This window comes from Chrysemys picta, chromosome 12, assembly GCF_011386835.1.
Source record: "Chrysemys picta bellii isolate R12L10 chromosome 12, ASM1138683v2, whole genome shotgun sequence".
In the NCBI taxonomy this organism is placed as follows: domain Eukaryota; kingdom Metazoa; phylum Chordata; order Testudines; family Emydidae; genus Chrysemys; species Chrysemys picta.
In genome coordinates, this window is record NC_088802.1 from 25,095,718 (window position 1) to 25,113,934 (window position 18,217).

General features: G+C 46.4%; 1 protein-coding gene across 1 annotated transcript; it reads right to left on the reverse strand.

Annotated features, from left to right (window-relative positions):
- Positions 1-2,055: 2,055 nt before the first annotated feature.
- LOC101942263 (L-amino-acid oxidase-like) lies at positions 2,056-16,559 on the reverse strand. Its single transcript, XM_024113135.3, has 7 exons — positions 16,460-16,559; positions 13,472-13,695; positions 11,618-11,724; positions 10,458-10,659; positions 7,161-7,214; positions 3,688-3,818; positions 2,056-2,934 (listed from the first exon to the last, which is right to left on the reverse strand). The coding sequence occupies exons 1-7, from the start codon at positions 16,470-16,472 to the stop codon at positions 2,121-2,123; spliced, it is 1,545 nt and encodes a 514-aa protein (XP_023968903.2). The 5' UTR covers positions 16,473-16,559; the 3' UTR covers positions 2,056-2,120.
- Positions 16,560-18,217: the final 1,658 nt, after the last annotated feature.

Here is an 18,217-nt window from a genome sequence, read left to right on the forward strand (position 1 = left end):
TTGAGATATATGTATGAAAACCACTTCATTAGAGCTAGGTATTAACAATTATTAATTAATGTAATTAGATTTATAAAATGTGGCTGTCCCACATTCTTTGAGCATATCTGTATTGAATTTTCTTGATTTTTCTCTATACTTACCATATATATATATATATAAACTCGACTGATATTAAATGCTCTAAAACTTTGTTAATGTGCTCAGTGATACCTAGTAGCCTTCCAAAATGTGTTAAAACAAAAACAGATTAAGCTACAGTGAACTAATGCTACTTTACTTCTGAATGAGAGTATCCACAGTTGTTTAATGCATATTAATGGCCTTTATCATCATACCTGCAGTAACTTTGTCTTAACTTCCCGGTGTGGCTAGGCCGGAGACAATGTTAATGCACTGGGAAAGCAGCCAAAAGAGTCTGAGGTCACAGCACAACAGAGCATAGCAGTCTGCTGCTGGTTTAGGCAGTTTCTGCACCACCCCTCTGGGCTTCACCTAAAGTAACAATCTAGGGCCGGATTGTTTCATTGTCTCATTGTGCTCTCCCCCCCTTCTGTCTGTATCAAGCTTGTCTTATAATTAGATTGTAAGCTCTGCGGGGGAGTGTAATGAGCCTCATTCAGAGTCAGGGCCGGCTCTAGGATTTTAGCCACCCAAAGCAAGAACAATTTTGGCCCCCCCCCGCCCCTTCTTTAATTACCCCACCCCCGGCTCCGCCTCAACTCCACCCCTTCCCCAAATCCCCAGCCCTGCCTCCTCCCCCCAGGCTCTCAAGCCTAGGAGGGAGGCAGGGAGGGAGGGGGAGAAGCGGCGCCCGCACTGCGGCCACTTGGAGTCTCCCCCGTTCCCAGGTTTGAGAGCCTGGGACGGAGGGGGAGCAGTGGCGTGCGAAACGGCTGCTCGGGATCTCCCCCCACCCCAGGTTTGAGAGCCTGGGAGGGATGGGGAGACTCCGAGTGGCCGCGGCGTGGGCGCCGCTTCTCCCCCTCCCTCCCAGGCTCCCAAGCCTGGGAGGGAGGGGGAGCAGCGGCGCGCGAAACGGCCACTCGGGATCTCCCCCTCCCTCCCAGGTTTGAGAGCCTGGGAGGCAGGGGGAGACCCCCGAGCCGCCACTGCGCGCGAAACAGCTGATTCGCGCGCCGCTGCTCCCCCTCCCTCCCAGGTTTGAGAGCCTGGGAGGGAGGGCGAGTAGCGGCGTGCAAATCAGCTGTTTCGCGCGCCGTGGCAGCAGCAGCGGAGGTGAGCTAGGGCGGCCGGGGCACATTTTTAGGGGCGGCATTCTGGCGCCGGCCATGCCGCCCCTAAAAATGTGCCGCCCCAAGCACCAGCTTGTTTTGCTGGTGCCTAGAGCCGGCCCTGTTCAGAGTATGGTTGGGGAACGTGGCCTACGGGTCATAGTCGCAACCCCAGACTGCCAAGGGGGTGGTGGGGAGGGGATCCTGGGCTAGTCAACTCTGACCTAGGGCCATTTGGGATACCAGTAGCCTGGCAACTAAGCCTGCTTAAGGCTGTCCTCTCTGGGCCTCTTCCTCTCATTCCTACCCCTTCCTCTCATTCCCACCCCTCTGGGGTCAGTTTAGTTCAAGGCCTTCCCCTTGTGGGGAAACCCAAACCACAATAAATAAAGGGAGTTACCAAAGTCCAAGGTCCACAGGATACTTCCCTTTCTGGTTGTCTCTGGGGCAGGTCCTCCCTATTCTCTGGAGGGCGATGGGGGCATGCTTTGGGCACCTGTGTCAGAGTCTTAGGCTTCCCTCTGCTCTGTGCTGCTAGAGATGTGGGCTCATCTCCAGCTCTGCCACCCAAATAAGCTAATTCCCTGCCTTTTAATGCCTCCAGCAGATGGAGCATTTGCTGCAGGTGTGACCGGGCGGGGCTGGCTGAGCCCAAAATAATCCCTTAGCTCCTTGTTGCCCAGTGTGTGGTTTGTACACCCCATCATAGGCAGGCACTCTCTTTTTTGTTCTGTGTTTTTGGAGTGACACTCACAGCGGGACACCTAGGCGCTACCACCAGCACAGCCACAACAATAATGATGCTCAATGATTAGCAGCGCAATTTTTAATTCCGCAGTCAGAATCCCCATATGTTTGTACCTTCACCAAACACTCATAAATCCATTACAATTCATTTTCTTTCAGCTCTTTCTGTTGCCACCTAGGTGATTCATTGATAGCGCCATGGATGTTCCTGGCTGCTCTCACAGCAGCTTTCATAGCCGTTTCGATCCAGGCATGAGGTTGAGCGGTGTATTCTCCTGCAAAATAGACCCTCCCTTCATTCTGAAACAAAGCTTTGGAGTAGTCAACAAACTGATATGGGGTTAATGAAACATATGCTCCCATTGAATATTTGTCCAGGCCCCATTTCTTGATTACATGTTTATCACAGACGTTCTGGATATAATTCTTGGGCATTTGGTGGATTTCTGCCAGGTCCTCCACTACCACATCAACACACTTTTCATCACTAAGGGGAACGAAGAATTCAGCATCATCATCCCAAGTGTAGGAAGCCAGGATCACCCCCACTCCACTGGAGAAATTGTGGCTGGGGTAGTAGATGAATCTGGATGGGCGATCAGTGATTGACTTCCCATTATAGATTCCATCCTTCTCCCAAAACTTTTCCCTGCAGACCAAAAAAATCTTCACGTCCTTTGAGTAGTGGAGGGAGCGCAGGGCATGGGTCTTGTTGGAGGAAAGAGGTGGAGAAAATTTAATGAGCCGTGTGGCTTTTGCTGTGGTTGCGACAAGGACATAGTCAGCCGTCACTGAGGAGGGGAGCGATGTGCGTGGCCTGCGATAAAAAACTCTCACTTTTTCATTGTCGTGTAGTATCTTCACTGCTGTGGACTGAAATAGAATATCCCTACGCATACCCTTGTAGAAAGCTTCTGGAAGCTGATCGAATCCCCCCGTGATCTCATCAAAACTGAAAGAAAGGGAGCGGGGAGGGAGTAGAGATGATGGTAGAAGAATTACAGCTTCTGTCAACAGTTCTCTGCGTAAATATCACAAAAATAATAAGCGGCTCTGTAAGGAGCTGCTTAGCTGAAGATATAATTTCTCCCCCACCCCATCCCCTCTTCCTCCAGTGACTACTTCAATTCCGGCTTCTTTTATTACAGGCAAGTGCCAGGTCTGTGGCAGTTAAGGCTAAGACCAGCTTTCTGTTTAAAGCTTCACTCTTTGACGTGATCTAAATTCTGCATGATTACTAAGATTGCCTTAGAATTAGGTTTGCCTCATGGGGACTGGGTAGGATTAGTAATCCTAATTTGGGGTCATTTGACCAAAGGGTTCCCTTGATACAATAGAGTGATGTTCCAATATCACTATTACAGGTACTCTTAGTCAGAAGTTAATTACTGAATTCCATAGGAACTCTCCCCATTAGAAGCCATAGATAGACACTTTCAGTAATGTACAACTCATCCCTTGTGAAAGTGTCCCCTGCCTTGTATAGCTAGAGAAATATAGTAGTGAACATCTGCCCTCTATGACAGTTCAGACCATCGGTGCCTACTTGAACGAAGGTAACTGGACGCACTGATAGATGGACGAGATACATCTATCTGCTTATCAACCTCATTGTATCAGAAGATGGATGGTTAGATAGACAGATCCTACCATAGATACATGTTCTTCTCCATATAAAGCAAGTAATTAAAGATACTCTTCTTACCCTTCTTTGAAAGCAATATCGTCCATGACAGAGTACAGAAAAGATATGTGGAAACTACCATCTATATTCAACAAGTCACCAATCATGTCAACGGCTCCTCTACTTAATTTTCCTTCTTTAATCAAATATTCCTGGTTGGGGAAGAGAAGAAGGGCAGAAAGTGCATGCATATCATATCCACATTGAAACATGACAGCTGAAGAGATGAACATAGGAATTATTCAGTACCCTTAAGGGTTAGCCAAAGGTCACACCCATAGGGACACAGAGACCATTTGGCAAACAGTCCCCTGTTCTTTGCAAACATCTCTCAGCTCAGACCTGACAAACTGACTACACCAAACACATCTTACAATCTATTTATCTATGGAGAGTAACATATAAGGTATCTGCAGAAAGCTCACAACTTGTCAAGATTCATAATCATGGTGGGATGTATGTATGGGTAATATTTAAGGAATAAAGTATTTATACTGAAAGTATGCTTGATGGACTTGGGGTAAAAATTAGTCACCAGGGGTACTGTGTCCCTCTGCTTTGAATGACAACTCATTCAAAGCAGAGGGACTTGTTCCCCTCCCCCAGTCAGCCAGGAGGCAATGCCTGGTTCTTTTCCCTACCTGGCCACATCCCAGAACAAATTAACAAAAAAGACCATTATAACAGCCAGGAGATTGCCCTGGCTAAGAATCAGTGTAAATAAAGTGTCAGGGAAGGCATTTGGGATTCATTCACTGAGGAAACCCTTTAAGGCAGTGGTCCCCAAACTGTGGGGCATGCCCAGAGGGGGGCTTGATAGGGCCCAGACCAGCCCCCATTGGGGGCAGGGAAGGAACACCACCCAGCCCCACTCTACCCCCATCTCTGCTCCAGCCCAGCCCTAACCCCAGCTGAGGCCCTGGCTTCGGCTTCTGGCCCCCAACCATGGCCCAGCCCTGGCCTCAGCCACGGACCACAGCCTGGCTCCCGGCTGCAGCTCAGCTCCCAACCATGGTCCCAGGTCTGGCGGTGGCTCCGCTCCTGGCCCTGGCCCCAGTCACAGCTCTGGCCCTGATCCCCAGCTCCCAGCCCCTGGTCCCACTCCCGGCCCTGGCTCCCGAGGGGGTGCAGACAGATTACATTATGGGTAAGGGGGAGCATGACATAAAAAGTTTGGGGACCACTGCCTTAAGGAGCACGGGCCTTTCATGAATATTTTGATGCTGGTTCTGGTGAACCCAGCCAACTTTGCAACAGACTGAGCTTTGCAGGGGAAGCCTACTTTAGTATATTGGAAAGGTAACTATTGAGAAGGGTACACCCAGCTTTGTGTTTTATGCTTTTATGTTCTAGCCATTTGCTTCTATCACTTTCTCTCAATTCTAGTTAAATACTTATTCTTTCTGAAACAAGCCTTTCATTCTGTTCTAAGTGCTCACAAGGGCTATGTGGTTTACAGGAGTGGTGGTTTAAAGTAAAACTGGTAAACTGAGGTACACTGCAGAGGATCTGGGATTTCTGTGAGTAGCCAGCGGCAGGGACTGGATATCACAGGAGAATGAGTCTCGGGGATTGGGTTCACATACTGTTAATCACCTGCAAGGCAAAGCTACGACTGGCACAGCCCAGAGGAGAGAGCTTGAGTGACTGGTGGTGTCAGGGATCTGCCATCCAGCTACCACAACAAAGAGTTCCTCGAGCTGGAGGCAGGGAGAAACAAAGTGACTTAAGCCTTGTCTTCACTACCGCGCTAAATCGGTGCTGCTGCCATTGATACAACGGCATCGATTTAGCGGGCCTGGTGAAGACATGATAAGTCAATGGGAGAGCGCTCTCCTGTCGACTTCAGTACTCCACTTCAACGAGAGGCGGAAGCTACGTTGATGGGAGTGTGTCTCCCATCAACATAGCATGGCAAAGATCTGATAGAAGTCGATGTCATTTACGTCAACTTAAGTTACGGAACTTAACTAGCGTAACTTAGATCAACTTCCAGTGTTAGTGTAGAGAAGGCCTTAGAGTGACTGGAACACCATTCCAAACATCAACTACCCTCCTGTGTGATTTGTCAGCTTCCTCATAACCAATCACTGGAGTAAAGCTGATGATCCCATTCAGGACACAGGTCCTCATCCCTTTTGATTCACACGTGAAATCCTGACTCCACTGAAATCAACGGGAGCTTTGTCATTGATTTCAGTGGGGCATGATTTAATTCAGAGTGTCCATAGCAAGATTTTATTGCCTTTGATTAAACAGCCGTGGTCCAGGTCACACCTCCTACAGCACTGATTCTCAACCAGGGGTACACGTATCCCTAGGGGAACGCAGAGGTCTCCAAGGGGGTACATCAACTCATGTAGATATTTACAACAGGCTACATAAAAAGCACTAGTGAAATCACTTACAGTACTTGTTGACTATGGGTCTTGTGCCAGTATTTAGCCTTAGATGGAGTTTACCACCAGCTTTGGGCTGCATTCCCAAGCAACCTGACTCCAAGAAGACCTGGTCCCGGTGCGCCGGAGGCCACTACTGGCCTCACACTGTCCACGGGCACCTCTTCAAGAGGGCGTGAAACTGTTAAGAGGTGCCCGTGGACACTGTGAGGTTGGTAGCAGCCCCCAGCGCGCTGGGACCAGGTCTTCTTGGAGTCGGGTTGCTTGGAAATGCAGCCCAAAGCTGGTGGTAAACTAGTGAAGTCAGTGTAAACTAAAATTTCATACAGAAAATGACTTGTTTATAGTGCTCTATATACTACAGACTGCAATGTAAGTACAATATTTATATTCCAGTTAATTCGTTTTATAATCAAATGGTAACAATGAGAAAGTCAGCAATTTGCCAGTAATAATGTGCTGTGACACTTTTGTATTTTTAGATCTGATTTTGTAAGCAAGTGGTTTTTAGTGAGGTGAAACTTGGGGCATGCAAGAAAATCAGACTCCTGAAAGGGGCACAGTAGTCTGGAAAGGTTGAGAGCAACTGTCATACGGAGTAAAAATAATGGTGGGCAGGTACACAGAGGAAAGATATCTCATTGAAATAACCATGGATGAGATGAGGACACATAGCTGGATGCCACTCGGAGACCCAGGGTGAGAAGAAGAGATGCCAAGTGGGTTACATAGGAATGGAGGAGGGTCCTGTCTTCACTACACAAATACAGGGCAGAGGGGAGCACAGAGACCGTTTGCTTTCTACAGACCGATGTCTTGGGTAGGGAGAGGCAAAGAAGATGTGGATCCGTGGCCCTGCCCTCCCCCTTCCACAAAGCAGAACCCGGAGGACCACAGGGGAATGTATGCAAGGCCCCATGAGGCAAGTGTGTTTCCACCACATAGCCAGGAGGTGTAGGAGGATTCAGATGTAATACCTCCTACCATGGACTGTGTGAACATGGCACAATCTGTCCCACAAGGAGTTGCATTAGCTGGTGTGAGGAAAGCTTTAGGAGATCAGGCACAAGATACTGGAATGCCATCTTCAATTACCTTGATGGAAAATGAGTCATATTTCTCTTTCAAAGCTCTGCAGTCTGTTGTCACCTGGGGAGCAACAAAGAAAACAGTCACTAGTTTCACAATCACAGCTCTACCTTTGCAGATTGGTTATTTTCCCTGTTTGCAATCATGTACTTACGGATGGTATCCTAGTGCATATGCCGAAGTAGGCAGGACATGAAATGACTGCTCAGGTGAAAGAGCTGTTAACAAGATCTTTTTAATGGGGACATAGGCGCAGACTTCTCCTCTAGCTGGGGGGTGCTTGTCCCCCCCCGCCCCAGGCCTTGCCCCCACTCCACCCCTTCCCCCAAGCCCCTGCCACTGTTCCACCTGTTCCCACCCCTGCCCCACCTCTTTCCGCCCCCTTCCCTGAATGTGCCCCATCACCACTCCTCCCCCTCCCTCCAGGAGCCTCCTGGATGCTGCAGAACAACTGTTCAAGGCAGGTGGGAGGCGCTGGGAGGGAAGGGGAGGACTTGATCAGTGGGGCTGCCAGTGGGCAAGAGGCACTGTGGGGAGGGGGGAGCTGGCTGCTGGTGCTATGCTAAGCACCCGCTAATTTTTCTACTTGGGTGCTCCAGCCCTGGAGCACCCACTGAGTCGGTGCCTATGAACAGGGATAAGGAGGGGAAATTTTTGTTTTCCTTTCCTGCAGTTCTCCAGCTGACTCAAGTTTCGCTCAGACTTTTTGAACAATAAAATCAATAGTTTAATGCAATGTCTACAGTAGCACTTTTGCTGGTCAAACTTTTGTCTATCAGTGGTGTGAAAAAACACCCCTCCTGATGGATAAAAGTTTCACCAACAAAAGCACTGGTGTGGACAGCGCTATGTCAGTGGGAGAGCTCATTGGGGGTGGTTTCATTATGCCGATGGGAGAGCTCTCTCCTGCCGGCATAGAACAGCTGCATGGGAGACCTTACAGCAGCGCAGCTGCAGTGGTACAGCCATGCTGCTGTAAGATCCATCCTGTAGACATAGCCTAAAGGTTAAAAGAGAACCAAATTTTTCAAATGTATTTAGTTGTTTAAATAGGCAGATAGGCATCTACTGGCATTTTCAAAAAGTGTCTTTAATCCCATTGAAATCCCATTGATCTTCTGGAAATATCACAAGAGGCTAGATTCACAAATGGATATAGACATTGCAGTGCTCCCTCTCTCGACACCTAACTTTTAGGTGCCTAGAAAATCACTGGGATTCACACAGTCACATTCTCAGGCTCCCTACACAATGAAGGGAGGAAGAAAGGTTAGGCACCTAAGAATGGAATCCACAAAAGGCAGCAGGTTGAGCCAGCTACACTGGCTAATGGGAGATGTCGAAGAGAGGGGCGTGTCCTAATCCCTACCCCTCCCAGGGAGTTCGACGCCTATCACATCTTGGGGATCTCAGCTGTGAAGCCTCTCCTGGAGTCAGGAGCCTAAGGCGTGTCTTGAAATCAACAGCACCAGCCTCATAGCTTTTCCCAGGGGTTTGGGTACTCACCGAGAATGTGGGAAACCTCTAGTGCAAGTCTTCCCTCTATCTGATCAGCAGTGGGGTTTTGAATAGGGGTCTGTTCCTCTCAGTTGAGATACTGGGCCCTCTCTGGTGACGCATTCTATATTGGTAGGACTTCTGGGGCCATTTTCCATGGTTCTCTGTGCCATAGTAAGCTGAGCCACTCTATGATTCTTTCCCAAAACCTGTTTGTATTTCTGGGCTCCCGGGGCAGTGGCGTAGCCAGGTTCTAACATCAGGGGGAGTGAACACATAAAAAAAGGCGCCATTCCAACCCCTTCCCCAAATCCCCGGCCCCACCTCCTCCTGGGGCGTGCTGCATTTCCCCTACACCCCCCCCCCTCTCCCAAGCTTTCGCGTGGCAAGCCTGGGAGGGAGGGGGGAGCAGCAGCACGCTCAGGGGTGGAGGAGACAGAGCAGAGATGAACTGGGGCAGGAGGGTGCGAGGAGGGCCACCCACGCCGCAGCAGGTAACGGGGGGGGGGAGGAGCGCAGGGGAACTGCTCCCTGCCCCAGTTCACCTCCGCTCTGCCTCCGCCTTCTCCCTGGGCCTGAGCGCGAAGCTGCTGCACTGCTTCTCGGCCCTCCCAGGCTTGCCTGCGAACAGCTGATTCGTGGGAAGCTGGGGAGGGGTGGAGAAGCAGAGCGGGGCTGCGGTGCGTTCAGAGGTGGAGGCAGAGCGGAAGTGAGCTGGGGCGGGAGGGGCTGCCTGCAGCAGGTAACCCGGGGGGGGCGCACAGGGGAACCGCTTCCCGCCCCAGCTCACGTCCGCTCTGCCTCCCTGGGCCTGAGCGCGAAGCCACCGCTTGCTTCTCTGCCCTCCCAGGCTTCCTGCGTGAACAGCTGATTCGTGGGAAGCTGGGGAGGGGTGGAGAAGCAGAGCGGGGCAGAGCGCTCAGGGGAGGAGGCAGAGGCGGAGCGGAGGTGAGCTGGGGCTGGGGGGCAGGGCAGGGAGCTGCCGGTGGATGCTCTGCACCCACCAAATTTTCCCTATGGGTGCTCCAGCCCCGGAGCACCCAGGGAGTCGGCACCTAAGGTGCCACTTTTGGAGTGCTCCCCCTGCTTCCCCCCAGCTACGCTACTGACCCGGGGATGGTTGGGAAGGCATTGGAGGACTATCAGAACTCAAGGGTTTTAGCTTGCATCTTCACTGCACACACTGAGTTGCCTACTAGCTCAAGTGAACACAGACTCTTAGCTCTAACTCATACCCTCAGCCATAGGCACCGACTCTGTGGGTGCTCCAGAGCTAGAGCACCCACCAAAAAAAATTAGCGTGTGCTTAGCACCCACCGGCAGTCAGCTGCCACCACCTACACCCCAACACCTCCGGTCCAGCTGATCAACTCCTCCCACTCCCTCCCAGTGCCTCCGGCCTGCTGTGGTCAGCTGTTCCACGGCATGCAGGAGGGGCTGGGAGAGAGGGGGAAGAGTGGGGACAGGGCGCGCTTGGGAGAGGGGCCGGAACTGGGTAGGAAGAGGTGCAGAAGAGGTGGGGTGGGGAGGGAGTGGGGGCAGGAAGAGATGGGCTGGGGGTGGGGCCTGTGGTGGAGGAGGAGTGGGACCTTGGGGGAAGGGGTTGAGCTGGGTTTGAGCATGCCCAGGGAAAGGAGAAAGCCGGTGCCTGTGCCCTCAAGCCATGCCAGCTAGCCTGGGCTGAAAGGACCACTTAAGTTGAGCGAGATGGTTTTGTGTGTGGATGAGACAGGGTTTAGGACCAAAGTCTAACTTTGAAGTGAAGACCTATCTACAGTACATGAGTCCATTCCACAACACACATACCTTATCCAGTGTCTGGTCATAAAGTTCACTGGCAGATTTCCCCCTCTCTGTGGGAAGCAGAGGGTATTGCAAGATATCAGGATTTCGGTCAACAGCTCCAGATCTTGCCCTGACGTTGTTAGCCAAATACCAGGCATTGTCATTAGTATTATAGAATGGGTTCAGTTTAAGTTTGAATTTGGTAATAAATTCACGCACAATCCTAAAGAAAAGAGAAGGAGTAAAAAGAGAAAAATTCCGAAATAAGAAAGAATGTTATATGCTCGGATATGGTCCCGAGCATGAATGGCCCAATCCTACCTAGGTAAATGACATTATTTGTGTGTCATATGACCCCAAAGCCATATTTTACCAAATCCACATTCAACCTTGTTTTGCAGTAGATGAAAAATGTGAATAACTATTTCAATAACAATTATAAATATGTTAATAATAAAAATTTTAGTTAAATGTGTCATGAAACACTTTGCTAAAACTGAAACAAAAAAATACACTAAACAATTAACTTTTGAAAAAATGCCATTTGACGTTTTGGCTGGTGGAGTAGATTGTCATAACTCAAGCCACTCTGCACTTCCGCCCGCCCACCCAATCCCATCCCATCTATGCAAGAAGAGTTATAGCTCCATAGAGATTTCAGTCCCTGCACACAGACTGACTATTTGATGCAATCAAGTATCAGGGGGTAGCCGTGTTAGTCTGTATCTACAAAAACAACAAGGAGTCTGGTGGCACCTTAAAGACTAACAGATATATTTGGGCATAAGCTTTCGTGAGTAAAAACCTCACTTCTTCGGATGCATAGAGTGAAAGTTACAGATGCAGGCATTATATACTGACACATGGAGAGTAACTCCCTGCTCTCCATGTGTCAGTATATAATGCCTGCATCTGTAACTTTCACTCTATGCATCCGAAGAAGTGAGGTTTTTACTCACGAAAGCTTATGCCCAAATATATCTGTTAGTCTTTAAGGTGCCACCAGACTCCTTGTTGTATTTGATGCAATGCAATTAATCCACATAAGGAAGCAAGGGAAGATTTTAACCTACTCAAATTTAAGCCTTCAAAGATTTTTTTTCTCGGAATTATCACAAAAGTCTTTAAAACGGGGCTTCTACGGTTCTGAACAAGGTTGGCAGGTGAGGACTGTGTATTACCTATGGTCTCTCGGCAAACGCATGGCTCCCAGCTCCAGGTACCAATCTTTTTCTCGATAGGTCAAGATCCGTCCTCCCACACGGTTGCTGGCTTCCAGAATCAGGACCTAGTGGCAAAACGCAGGTCATGATTTTCAATCCCTTGCTGGTACCTAGTGGCTGTAGGTAGGGCTTGATTTATCCCACATCCTTTCTTTTGTAAATGGCCATCAAAGAAAGAACATTAATGTTTTATCAAAGTAATTTCAGATGATATGTAAGCATACAGGCCTTGATTCAGGAAAGCAGATACGCATATGAAAGGAGACTCGCAGAGCTCGGTTTGTTTAGCCTAACCAAAAGAAGGCTGAGGGGGGATATGATTGCTCTCTTTAAATATATCAGGGGGATAAATACCAGGGAGGGAGAGGAATTATTTCAGCTCAGTACTAATGTGGACACGAGAACGAATGGATATAAACTGGTCGTGGGGAAGTTTAGGCTTGAAATTAGACGAAGGTTTCTGACCGTCAGAGGGGTGAAATATTGGAACAGCCTTCCGAGGGAAACGGTAGGGGCGAAGGACCTGTCTGGCTTTAAGATTAAGCTAGATAAGTTTATGGAGGGAATGGTTTAATGGGATAACGTGATTTTAGTCAAATCAACAGCGTGCCATCGCTGGTAAATAGTATAATGGCCAATGAGGGTCTGGCTGGAGAATCTTCCCTACATGCTCGGGGTTCTACTGATCGCCATATTTGGGGTCGGGAAGGAATTTTCCTCCAGGGTAGATTGGCAGAGGCCCTGGAGGTTTTTCGCCTTACTCCGCAGCATGGGGCAAGGGTCGCTAGCTGGAGGATTCTCTGTGACTTGAAGTCTTTAAACTACAGGATTTGGAGACTTCAACAGCAGAGTCAAGGGAAAGGGGGTGGGTCAGCTTTTGTGGCCTGCATCATACGGGAGGTCAGACTAGATGATCATAATGGTCCCTTCTGACCTTAAAGTCTATGAGTCTATGAGTCTATATGCACAACTTGAATTTCAACTTCATAAGACTTAAGCATAGGCTTAAAGTTAAGCATGTGCTCAAGCATGTTTCCAGAATTGAGCTGTATTCCTTCATTGGGTACTCAAGGAACACATTCTAGTATGGAAGTTTTCATAGTAATAGTGATTTTTCCATTCATTATTAATACCAGATTTTCAATGAGGGAGGTTTTAAACCAACAACATCAACTAAGCACTTCAAATATAAATACATAAGTTATCTCTGTTGACTTTTCCAGACTCAGGGGCTGTAGTTCTTGGGTGATTTTGAGAAGGGGGAGTAGAGGATGTTTAGGCAATCTAAAGGGATAATGGATTTTGGTCTTTTCCATGGCCCAAGACAATAGCTCTTTCTATGGAAAAACAAAACAAAACAAAACAGAAACAAACAAACAAATGAGTAAGAGCGAAAGTTTAAGTTGTTATGGGATAGTTAATATCAGTTTTCACAGGTAGAGAATTTTGTCAGAAATATGTGAACTGTTAGGGCATTTGAATCTTTTGGAACATTTACTTAACTAATCACCATTTCCATAAAAGGTCGTGATTAGAATTTTTTTTAGCTGCAGCATTATTTTTCATACAGCTATGCTATTATTTCACTAATAACCTTAACTTCAAGGCAATGAACATGTTGTCTGGAAATCAAAATAATAGATTTCTTTCCTTCTCTTTCTTTCTCTCTTTCGCAATTCACCCAGTTTACTTAAGTTCTCATCGTTTTGTTCTTCAGCATTGTTTACTCTATCAAAAAGGAACGATAAGACTATTTCAGAGAAGCACTGCCTCTCTGGCCTGTCTTTGGCTCCTCTTGGTCATTATAATTACCTCGCAACCAGCATCCTTCAGCAGTTTGGCAGCAGTGAGTCCACTGATTCCTGCCCCAACAATCACCACCTTCTTTGAACGACACGATTTTTCCAACCCATTTTTGGCAATATCCACAAGTTCTTCATAGTCAGAGTCAATAAAGCATTTTTCCCACTCCTTCAGTTTGCGAGGGAGACCCTCCGAGCTCAGGGCTGCTACAAGGAGGAAGAGCTGAAGAAATACTAGAAAGGAGAGATGCCAAGAAAACACCCATGTTGAAGCAAATTCACTCTCTGAGACCGTGCAGCTCAGTAACATCACTGGCATGCTACTCCTCATCTCTAGGAAGAGGCTAACAACCTCAAATGCAGAGCTCTGTTATATTAACAAACCAGGAATGTTATTACAATCCAATACAATCAGCGTATAAACCCAGAGAAGGGAAGTCAGTTCTCAAATCCTCTCACAGTTCATGCATTCTTATAAACTGTAAAATATAAGAACGGCCATACTGGGTCAGACCAATAGTCCCTCTAGCCCAGTATCCTGTCTTCCGTCAGTGGCTGGTACCACACGTGGCCCACCACCCAGTCTACCATTGAGGGTCCTGGGCCCCACAGATTCACTTAGATCTGTGCATACCACAGGGATGTGATGATTTTGGGAGCCAGCCATGATCTGAGAGAATGGTGCAGGAGAAATTCATCTACCGTGGACAATGTGACTGAACAAGGTCTTCAAGATTTAACTTCATGAGGTGAATTGAGGAACCTAACCAGAGTCTCTGCTTTATGCCATTAAAAAAACCTCCGTTCTGCTTTTGCTTTCCATAATTCAAGATAAGTTTTTTGTTTTTCAAAATGGAAAGCTGTGATTCCCCCTCTCAATGACCACGAAGGAGCTCTGTGTCCTGTGGAGTGTAGTTACGGACGGATCACACAAAGAAATATGTGGTGCTTGAGATCCCCAGTCCCTTAACCCCTTACAGCTTTAAAATTCAAATAAACACTCAGAATTCTGTCTGGAAGTTCACACGTGGCCAGTGCAGCTTTCAAAGCAAGATTATTATGGTGTTCTCAATGGACAGCTCCTTCCAAGTGAGCACCCAAATTTTCCACTAGTATCATTTTCTGACTGGTCTAAACTGAAGGTAACAAAGGGATGGAGGTCCCACATTTCACAGCAATGGTGACTCTGCTCAGCAAAAGCAGATGAAAGGATATATTAATATGGGCTATAACTCCATCCTGAGCATCCACCAGCACTCGTGGACCTAACCAAACCCCTATATTGAGTTTCTAATGGTGTCCAGCCCCACCAGGAGACGAAAGGTCTACATGGAAGGATGTTCCCTGATGCTTTTTTCTCACCCTTTTGAGCTTCCTTTATCTCCCTTTCCTGCTTGATGACTCTGTTGACTGCTTCAATACAAATTAAGCAGCGCACACAAGCCTCTGTTTCAGACAGAGCTGTTTGCCAACCTCATTTTGCGACATGAGTTAGTACAGTGGAATCGTAAAACTGCATGACAATGTTGCCACACGTATGTTATCAGGACAATATTAATCATCAGATTATTAGTTTTCAATTGATACCTTACAAAACATAGGTTTCAGAGTAGCAGCCGTGTTAGTCTGTGTCCGCAAAAAGAACAGGAGTACTTGTGGCACCTTAGAGACTAACAAATAAATTTTGCTCTAATAAATTTGTTAGTCTCTAAGGTGCCACAAGTACTCCTGTTCTTTTTACAAAACATACTTGGTACAAAAATTATTACCATAGTGAGGACAGTGTGGACACAGGGCTACATCCTGTCACAAATCCTGTTACTCCTTTTAATAAGACAAGAACTAGGGGTCACCAAATGAAATTAATAAGCAGCAGGTTTAAAACAAACAAAAGGAAGAATTTCTTCATACAACGCACAGTCAATCTGTGGAACTCTTTGCCAGAGGATGTTGTGAAGGCCAAGACTATAACAGGGTTCAAAAAAGAACTAGATAAATTCATGGAGGATAGGTCCATTAATGGCTATTAGCCAGGATGGGCAGGGATGGTGTCCTTCTGGCCTCTGTTTGCCAGAAGCTGGGAATGAGTGACAGGGAATGGATCACTTGATGATTACCTGTTCTCTTCATTCCTTCTGGGGGACCTGGCGTTGGCCACTGTCGGAAGACAGGATACTGGGCTAGATGGAACATTGGTCTGACCCAGTATGGCCATTCTTATGTTCTTATGTTCTAAATAACTATCCCATGAAACAAAAAATGGTACAGGGTCACCACAGCCATAAACACCCATGTAACGTATTTTTAATGACAGTGTTGGAACTACAAATAAATAAATAATAATAATAACATCTTCATTTCTCTTCCATCCACATTTCCAAATGGACATTGGACAAGAAATAAACAGGGCATCTAACATATACTGTGAGGAAAAACAGACTGCAGTTGGGAGCCCCCTTGCCATGGTAACTCAAGGGAACAATTCCTAAGAACCCCCACAAGAACTTCAGCAGCATCAGTACTTTGATTTTTGAGTAAATGTATTTAAAATCTCAAAGGCTTTTCTGGTGTATTGAAATAAATATGTTCAGCACTGACTTACAACACTGGTGTCCCTTCACTTGGTGAACATATAATTTGCTCTCTTAACATTTAAACTGAATCTAATCACTGAGCCACAGCCATGGAAAGTGCAGAGCTGCTATACCTGCGTCCCACAGTAAAATTGATTTACTGTGTCACTGAGGCCAACTGCAACTGAAAATACCACACTGGTGTTTGTTTCCTCCTAAATTCACACTTAAAGAGGTGTAGAGGATTCCAGGAGAAAGTCAATTGAAAGTGAGGAAGAAAAAGACAAAAAGAGAAAGACGATAAGAGAGAGAGAGAGAGAGAGAGAAAGATGTGAAACACGAAAGCCCATTGATACAGTAAGATGTGCCCAAAGGAACAATATATCCCATCGCTCTGAAAACGCTCAAAGAAAAGTTTCACTCACAGAACCTGTCCATTTCAGATGGTGGGTGGAGTCATCCAGTTGCTCTCTTATTTTATACCCACCTTTTATACAGACCAACTGATAAATATCCTATCTGATATCCTAACTGCTGACTCTGTATCTAATGAAACTGGGAGATGACTGTCACATGGTTTTATAGGACCTCCTCCTGTGATGTGCTCATAGCCTGCAGGTTTCTCTGAGTTGAGTCAGCTCCATCCAGGCACATGGGACGTGGGAACAAACGAATTGTGGTGTTAATAGACGCTGTCCCATCTATCTTCCTCCACACCCTGCTGAATCTGGCAGCCTCCTATTCTTTCCTGGAAACCACCCCACATTCCCCGCCATATCCTCATGAGCCCATATCCTCTCTCCTGTTGAATCTGTTCCCCTGTGGAAAAAAAATAATTTAAAAAGTCATTGGCACAGAGGGACTGGATGCTGGGTCTCCCACGGCAACGCTTTAACCACTAGGCAACGGAGTCATTCTCAGGCTTGTTTTCTTTCTCTGGCCCAATGGTTCTTTCAATAGTTAGCCACAGTGGGTGCTTTGTTTCAAAGGCACTAGTTGAAATCTTTATTTCCTGGGTTTCAAAACATTTGAAATTTTATTTTATTTGTAATTCTCTGTTCTTGTAAGGTAATAAGAGCTCAGTCACAAATGGCAAATTTTGAATAATGTCTCACATTTCCACATTTTGAATTACATGATCATTTCAATTTGGATTTTGGATTTTCAGTTTTTCAATTTTCATTATTTTCTTGCTCTACTGCCTTTTTTGTTTTAAACTTTCCCAAAAGAGAGGAAAGGTAAATAAGAAAGTAGGTCAACAAATATTCTATATATTACATGCCTTTCTTTTTTTCCCCAAATGACAAACAGTTAAGCCATTTTTGAAGCTCTGTCAAGATGAAAACTTTAAAAATTTATTTTATATTTTAAAATTATTTTTTCACACTTTTTGAGCTAGTAATAAAAATGTTACCCCACCCCCCCATTTTCTCACACTTTTAAAAATGTTTCTTTCCTAACATTTGGGTTTTCCCCTACTTTCTCTCACGTTAGTGTCTTTCCCACAGTTTTTCCATTGGAAAAGAGACCAGAAAAGGAAAAAAGGCAAAGAGCAGGTGAGGAAATACTGAAAATTCAATGTAAGAAAGTTCAAGCACTGACATGCCATTTCTAAAAGCAGGTTGGGGGGCGGGCGGGGGGGGGGGAGGAAGGGGGAAATCCTGATAGTTTCAGTTCAAATCCTTGAAATTTCAGCATTGTTGAAACGTTGAAAAAATCTATTTGAAATTAAACAACTTTCTACTTTATCATTCTATTTTGAAAATTTTCCCTGAAAAACAAACGTTCAGAAAAAAATATTTTTCCAATGAAAAATTTAAATGTTCAACAAAAGCATTTTTTCAATGGAAGAAAAGTTTGTTTGACCCTTCTGACCAGCTCTAGTTATAATTTGCTTCCCCAACGTAGTTCAGATTCTATGCTAATATTTTTGGCCATACTGGGGCCATTATCAGACTAGTCCAGATACACAAAAGGTTCTAACTGTATGGAATGTGCTTTCAGAGACAGTGTGGAAACTCCTCAATTAGCCAGGAAGGGATTAGTCAAAGCTTTTGATATTACCAACAGTTACTCATTTTGCTTATTCTGTAATTATAGATTTTGTTGCATAACTTTATACCTGATATGCCAAGAATAACATGGGGATGAATGGGCTGGAGAGAGGAATTGACACCCCAGCT